The 6,911-nt window shown below is 54.9% G+C and overlaps 1 protein-coding gene across 1 annotated transcript in view; it reads left to right on the forward strand.

The window, feature by feature from the left end:
• Nucleotides 1-621: 621 nt before the first annotated feature.
• The window catches only part of USP10 (ubiquitin specific peptidase 10), a 29,207-nt gene continuing 22,917 nt past the window's right edge, over nucleotides 622-6,911 (forward strand). The window contains 3 exon segments of the mRNA XM_018574956.1: nucleotides 622-642; nucleotides 1,614-1,682; nucleotides 5,713-5,774. Of these exon segments, the coding sequence (XP_018430458.1) occupies nucleotides 622-642; nucleotides 1,614-1,682; nucleotides 5,713-5,774 (152 nt within the window).

Genomic DNA, 6,911 nt, shown 5'->3' on the forward strand with positions numbered 1-6,911 from the left:
AAGAGATCGGTAATTCCCTTTATGCTCAATGCAGCGAAAGCTCTCATCCCCACACACTGGCGCACAACCCAAACACCCACGGTGGCAGAGTGGTTGACACGGGTGGACCATCTGCGTCTGATGGAAGAACTCCATCACTCTAGTAAGGACACATATAGCACTTTTCACACGACTTGGGCGGGATGGCTGCACTTTAAAACTCAGGACGAATATGTCTCAATGTTATCCGCGTGATATGGTCTGCTTTAAAACCTGTTATTCTATTTTATTTAATTAATTTTTTTTTATTAGTAACTCTGTAAAACTGGCGATTGTATTTTACCCTAATACACTATGCTTCCGGTAAAATGATTGCCAAGTTCCATTGAGGGGCTCCATCGCTGTATTGTTATGCACTGTTTTGCCACATGCTTGAATGCGCATATTGCGCCCCGACCAGGGGACCAACCCCCCCCCTGTACCCCTACGTCTCTTGTCCCCCCTTTTACCTTGGATACCGTATGTAATGTGATTGTCTTAATGTATGCTTACTGTATTGTATGTGTGTTTTTTGTTATAAATAAACATTTAATATGAAAAAACCAGTGCGCGCGCCCGCCCGCTACATCGCAAAAAACTACCATGGCCAAAAATTGTCCACAGGCGACGCTTTAAAAGCTTTTACCGCTCATCAGTTTGGTGTTATCGGTGACCGACGGGCCGAGAATTAGCGCTCTCGCTGCGACGCTCGCGGCGATACGTAACTTGTGCGGCGCAATCGTCGTTTTCGCAAGTAGGTGGACTCGACGCATGTTTGCGTGCGCATGTGGGGGGCGGGTGACTTAATTTTTTTTAAGTAACTTCAATTTTTCTTAAACTTGTTTTTTTTCCAACTTAACTTTATTGCTATCACATGGGGGGGGGGAGCGGGACTAACAAGCTCCCTATGTGATAGCCAATTTGCAGTGACAGGTCCTCTTTATGGAGACATCAGGGGTCTTTAAGACCCCTAATGTCACCTAGGGACCCCCAGAGAAGCCGAGATCTGCTACAACAGCTTCTCTCCGGTTTCTGTACCGAAGCGTGACACTGCATGCAGGAAGTGATGTCATACACGTCACTTCCTGCATTCAGAAGAGCTCAGAGGGAGCTGGTGTACTGAGCTCCGTATGATCTCCGGCCGCAGAGCTGCTGTGCTGGTCCCGGGCTCACAGCGGAGCTCGGGATCGCCAGCAGCGGCAGAGGGGGGCGCACGCATATTACAAGCGATAGGGCGTCACTACAGACACCCGAACGCTTGTATGTAAAACAGTCATCGCCGGCTGTTTACATAGAAAGCTGATTTCCCGCTCGTGCGCGCCGCCTAGCGGCAGGCACGGGATGGGACGTTTAAAGCCGCCGACCCGCCCTCAAGAAGCCGCCGTCCATTTAATTACAACAGCCGGACAGCAGGTGGTTAAATGGTGCGGATATTTGGGGATATGGGTGTGGTCACTGAGGAGAGCTGTAAAGCTTTCTCGCACAAGGCGCCTAAAGGCCGGCCCTGACCCCTATGTGTCGCCTCTCTCTCTGTAGGGAGTTCTATTCCTCGTTCTCGGCAATTCCTCATTTCCTCTTCTTTTTTTTTCTTTCAGTATATTTTTGGGGAGTTCAGCGACGACGAGTTCAAGCAATTCTTTGCCAGTGCTCGCTGTACAGTGGAGGTAAGTTTTTGCGGTGCAGTCTATAATCGGGGGATGGGCTTCTCCTGGTGGTGAAGGGTCATTTATCTGCTGGCTGGGCTCTCTCTGGTGCTGGGTGACCCCGTCTGAGGCTGGGCTCTCTCTGGTGCTGGGTGACCCCGTCTGAGGCTGGGCTCTCTCTGGTGCTGGGTGACCCCGTCCGAGGCTGGGCTCTCTCTGGTGCTGGTGCCGGCTGCAGCCACTAGGGGGCGCGTGGGAGCTTTAAAGGGACATTTCCAAAATATAGAAAGAGTTTAAAGGTGAGTTGAGTGATTTTTCACTCCTCATAGTTCTAGCCGACCTGTGACAATGAGACTGTCGCAGGTCGGCTCAGTAGATCGGGAGGTGAGGGAACACATACCGGCGCTCGCTCACTTCTCGATCATCTCCCTGGAGAGAGCCGTGACTGTCACTCACCGCTCCCTGCAGGGATTCCCCCTCCATACTCCAGCACTGACTGGGGACGGGGCGGGTACAGCCTCTAGATAGGAGGAGCCAGCTGTCACTCACGCAGCTGGGCGGATCCAGGGCACAATTGTCGGGATCCGCTACTGCTGCGGCGGTCTCAGTATACCGCGAGCTGTAGCTCCCTATACACTGAGCTTAGGGTGACGGGAGGATGCTAGTTTGTGTCCCCCCCCGTGACCCTAAGGAGAACTATGGGGGAAAAACACTGACCTCATAGTTCTCCTTTTTTAAAGGAGAAGTATTAGGGGGGTGAGATGTACTCTTCCCAACACTGTGAGCCGGCGGAGTCGCATGCCGGCTCTATAGATCCAGAGCTGAGCGATCTCTACCTGCTGATCGCTCGCCGTCTTCTCCCTGTACAGAGCAGTGACTGTCGGACCCTCTCTGTTCCTTCACTCATTGGAGGGAGAGATGGCAAGGGGGCGCGCGCACAGGTGGTGCTGGCTCTTGAGAGCCAGCAGTCAATCAGGTAGAAGGTGGGATTCCGACATTGTTAGGATCTTTCCCGCGCTGCAGCACAGCTCTGCACTGTCGTCCTGTAGCAGTCAGTAGCCCGCTGTATGCTGTCCTATAGCAGTCAGTAGCCCGCTGTATGCTGTCCTATAGCAGTCAGTAGCCCCCTGTATGCTGTCCTATAGCAGTCAGTAGCCCCCTGTATGCTGTCCTATAGCAGTCAGTAGCCCGCTGTATGCTGTCCTATAGCAGTCAGTAGCCCCCTGTATGCTGACTCTGGGTCACAGGGGGACAATGAGTGATAGAATAGGCGCCTCTCCTGTCCAATCCAGTCTTTGCTGACGCAGAGTTGGAGTCACCGAATCTTCAGCATCCGATGCTTCTGGGTGTCCCCGGTGCCTGCTTCTGCTTTCCGGGTGACTCTTCCCACCCTAATGGCTGCTGTGTCCCTAATGTATCTTCAGATTTGCAGCGAGGAGACACGGGCACCCAGAACTTTGACTGAAGGTCTCATCAGTGGCTCTGCAAAGCAAAGACTGGACTCGGCAGATGGGCCGATGGTATGTACTGTGTATATTGACTCTGTGATTGGTTTAAAGAAAAACTATGAGGGGGGAGTGATTTACGCTCATAGTTCGGGGCGACCTGTGACAACGAGACTATCGCACGTCGGCTCAATAGATCGGGAAGTGAGAGAACACATACCAGGGCGCTCGCTCACTTCTCGATCATGTCCCGGCAGAGAGTGGTGACTGTCACTCACGGCTCCCTGCAGGGATTCTTCCTCCTCCCCTGTCCGATCCTCCAGCGATGACTGGCGGAACGGGAGGGGGGAGGGTACAGCTGGCTCTGCCTCTAGATAGGCGGAGCCAGCTGTCACTCACGCAGCTGGGTGGATCCTGACATAATTGTCGGGATCCGCTCTGGCGTCTCAGTACACCGCGAGCTGTTGCTCCCTATATACTGAGCTTAGGGTGACGGGAGGACGCTAGTTTGTGTCCTCCCGTTACCCTAAGGAGAACTACGGGGGAAAAGCCCTGACCCCATAGTTCTCCTTTTAATAAATGACGGTAGTGGCCTTTGGATCTTGGTAAGTGCAGATCTGTGAAGTGCAAGGCTGGGATCGTTTAGGTCGGGGGGGGGGGCATTTCTTCTTTAAAACAGAAGATTCCATCCTGTGGGGATTGGGAGTTCTCGGGGGCTCCCTGTGGTATCTAGTCAAAGGGCTCATTTACACACGGGCATGCGCATCTGTATGGTGTGCGTGCCCATGCAGAGTCCAGCTCACGGGAGGGACAGGTTTATGGCATGCAGCCCGCCTGTACCTCCCCTATGGAAGGTTGCAGCTGCAGGAGGTTACGCACTGTTTGCATCCAAGTGCGGGCACCCGGACCTAGGTGGATGTTCAGGTTCAGGTCAGCATGCAGCCGCATCCTTCCATAGGTAGGTCTGGGAAGCTCCTCATTCCTCCGGGTCACATGGTATATCTGTAATAAGTCGAGGCAAACTGGAATTGCGGAATTTTTCTTGATGTTTCACCGGTCATCCGACCAGCTTTCTCTATTCAGAATGAATTCTGAATGGAGAAAGCTGGTCGGATGGCCAGTGAAACGTCTTCAAGAAAAATTCAGCAATTCCAGTTTCCCTCGACTTACTTTTTACAGACTTCCATAGGCGGGAACTACATGCAGCGCCCGTCCCTCCTGGGAGCAGATCTTTGCACGGGCATGAAGCCCGGAGGCATCAATCGGCGCCGGTTGGGCCTCATCTTGGATTTAGGAACAGCGACAGGTTGGCTTTTGATCAGAATAGTGCGGCTGCTTCTGTGGGGGGTTGGGAGGGTCATATTCATAGATGGCAGGGCAACGCTGAACCGTAATCCTGGCGGTGGGACAGAAACTCCGGCGTCTGGAAACTGCTGAACGATCTGTAGTATCCGAGTCCGCACGCCGGGAAGTCGGTAAACAAGACTTAAAGGAGAAGTACGGGGTCAGGGCTTTCCCCCATAGTTCTCCTTAGGGTAACGGGGGGACACAAACTAGCGTCCTCCCGTCACCCTAAGCTCAGTATATAGCGGTATACTGAGACGCCGGAGCGGATCCCGACAATTGTGTCTGGATCCTCCCAGCTGCGTGAGTGACAGCTGGCTCCTCCTATCTAGAGCTGTACCCGCCCCCGTCTGTTCCGCCAGTCAGCGCCGGAGGATCCGACGGGGGGGCAATCCCTGCAGGGAGCGGTGAGTGACAGTCACGGCTCTCTGCAGAGACAGGATCGAGAAGTGAGCGAGCGCCGGTATGTGTTCCCTCACCTCCCGATCTACTGAGCCGACCTGCGACAGTCTCATTGTCACAGGTCGGCTCCAACTATGAGGAGTGTAAAGCCCCTCCCCCCTCATAGTTCTCCTTTTTAATTTGTTGTAGGTCACGGGGCAAACCCTGCGCCAGACTCCACATACAACACGCACATCACAGAGAGCAAAGTCCAGACACACACACACTGGGGCTAAAGATCGGAACAATAGCCGCGTCCCTCGTGCCGACACTTTGTGCCGCTGATACAATGTAGTCGGTTTTCCTCAGCTGTGAGCAATAAATGGCTGACAACCAATCAAAGTTCAGGAAAGCGGCGCGTTTGGGGGGTCGGGGTGTGCGCAGAAGGGCCTTCCTGTGTGCCCCGCGCTGTGTGTGCGCAGAAGGGTCTTCCTGTGTGCCCCGCGCTGTGTGTGTGCGCAGAAGGGTCTTCCTGTGTGCCCCGCGCTGTGTGTGCGCAGAAGGGTCTTCCTGTGTGCCCCGCGCTGTGTGCGCAGAAGGGTCTTCCTGGGTCCCCCGCGCTGTGTGCGCAGAAGGGTCTTCCTGAGTGCCCCGCGCTGTGTGCGCAGAAGGGTCTTCCTGGGTCCCCCGCGCTGTGTGCGCAGAAGGGTCTTCCTGTGTGCCCCGCGCTGTGTGCGCAGAAGGGTCTTCCTGGGTCCCCCGCGCTGTGTGCCCCGCGCTGTGTGTGCGCAGAAGGGTCTTCCTGTGTCCCCCGCGCGCTGATTGTAGATTTGTTGTGTTCCAATCCCACGCTCACGGATCTCTCTCTTCTGTCTCCACAGCTCCCTCCTTTTAATGAAACCGTTTTCTATGGGCCTCAGTCTTCAAGTGATCAGGATGGTGAGAGTACGTGTATTTGTTTTATATATTCCTGCTCAGGGGTGACCCGAGGCGTGTCCGAATACATACGCAGGGTCCGAATACATACGCAGGGTCCATAGACCGGCCCTTGTCAGCGATCGGCACTACAGATCCAGAGCTGAGCGATCTCTGACTGCTGATCGTGCAACTCGCCATCTTCTGTCAGTCACTGCTCCCCACAGGGATTCCCCCCCCCATTCCTCAGGGGTTCTCGGCAATTCCTCATTTCCTTCCTTTTCAGTATATTTTTGGGGGAGTTCAGCGACGACCAATTCAGATCACTGCAGAGCGTCATGCGTTTTCATGGCGAGGGGGAGCTTATTATGGACTTGCCTGTAAATGAACACCTCCTGGGAGTGTCACGGGCCTGCGTGCCTGAGAACTGCAGAGGGGACATTAAAACCTCATCCGGCCGCGATAGGAAGCGGCTGCTGAGGGTCGACGTCGCGCGGCCAGATGTCCCCGCAAAGCTATTGCCTGAGCAGAGTACAGGAAGGTGGCGGGCATGCGCGGCTCGAGGGACAAGGTAAGTAAATGCTATGCGCCATTCCTGAGTGTAGCTCGGGGGTCACCGCTTATGGTATGGAAAAGTAACCCCGAGATACGCTCGGGAATACCGCCAGGGAGGTTAAAGTAGAACTATGAGGCGAGTGATTCCCCTCCTCCTCATAGTTCTAGCCGACGTGTGACAATGATACTGTCACCGGTCGGCTCAGTAGATTGGGAGGTGAGCGAACACATACCGGCGTTCGCTCACCTCTCGATCCTGTCCCTGCAGAGAGCCGTGACTGTCACATTCACGGCTCCCTGCAGGGATCCCCTCCCCTGTCCCATCCTCCAGCGCTGACTGGCGGAACGGACGGGGGAGGGGGCGGGTACAGCCTCTAGATAGGCAGAGCCAGCTGTCAGTCACGCAGCTGGGCGGATCCAGACAGAATTGTCGGGATCCGCTTCAGCTGCGGCGTCTCAGTATACATCAGTAGCTCCCTATATACTGAGCTTCGGGTGACGGGAGGCAGGCCCGGATTTCCCACAAGGCCACCGAGGCCCGGCCTCGGGGTGGCAGAGCTCAGAGGGGCGGCAGCGGTGACCTTGTGGGGAAGTTGCGGGCGCCGGTGTA

Source organism: Nanorana parkeri, unplaced genomic scaffold (genome assembly GCF_000935625.1).
Source record: "Nanorana parkeri isolate BGI_ZX_2015 unplaced genomic scaffold, ASM93562v1 scaffold3416, whole genome shotgun sequence".
NCBI classification, from domain to species: Eukaryota; Metazoa; Chordata; class Amphibia; order Anura; family Dicroglossidae; genus Nanorana; species Nanorana parkeri.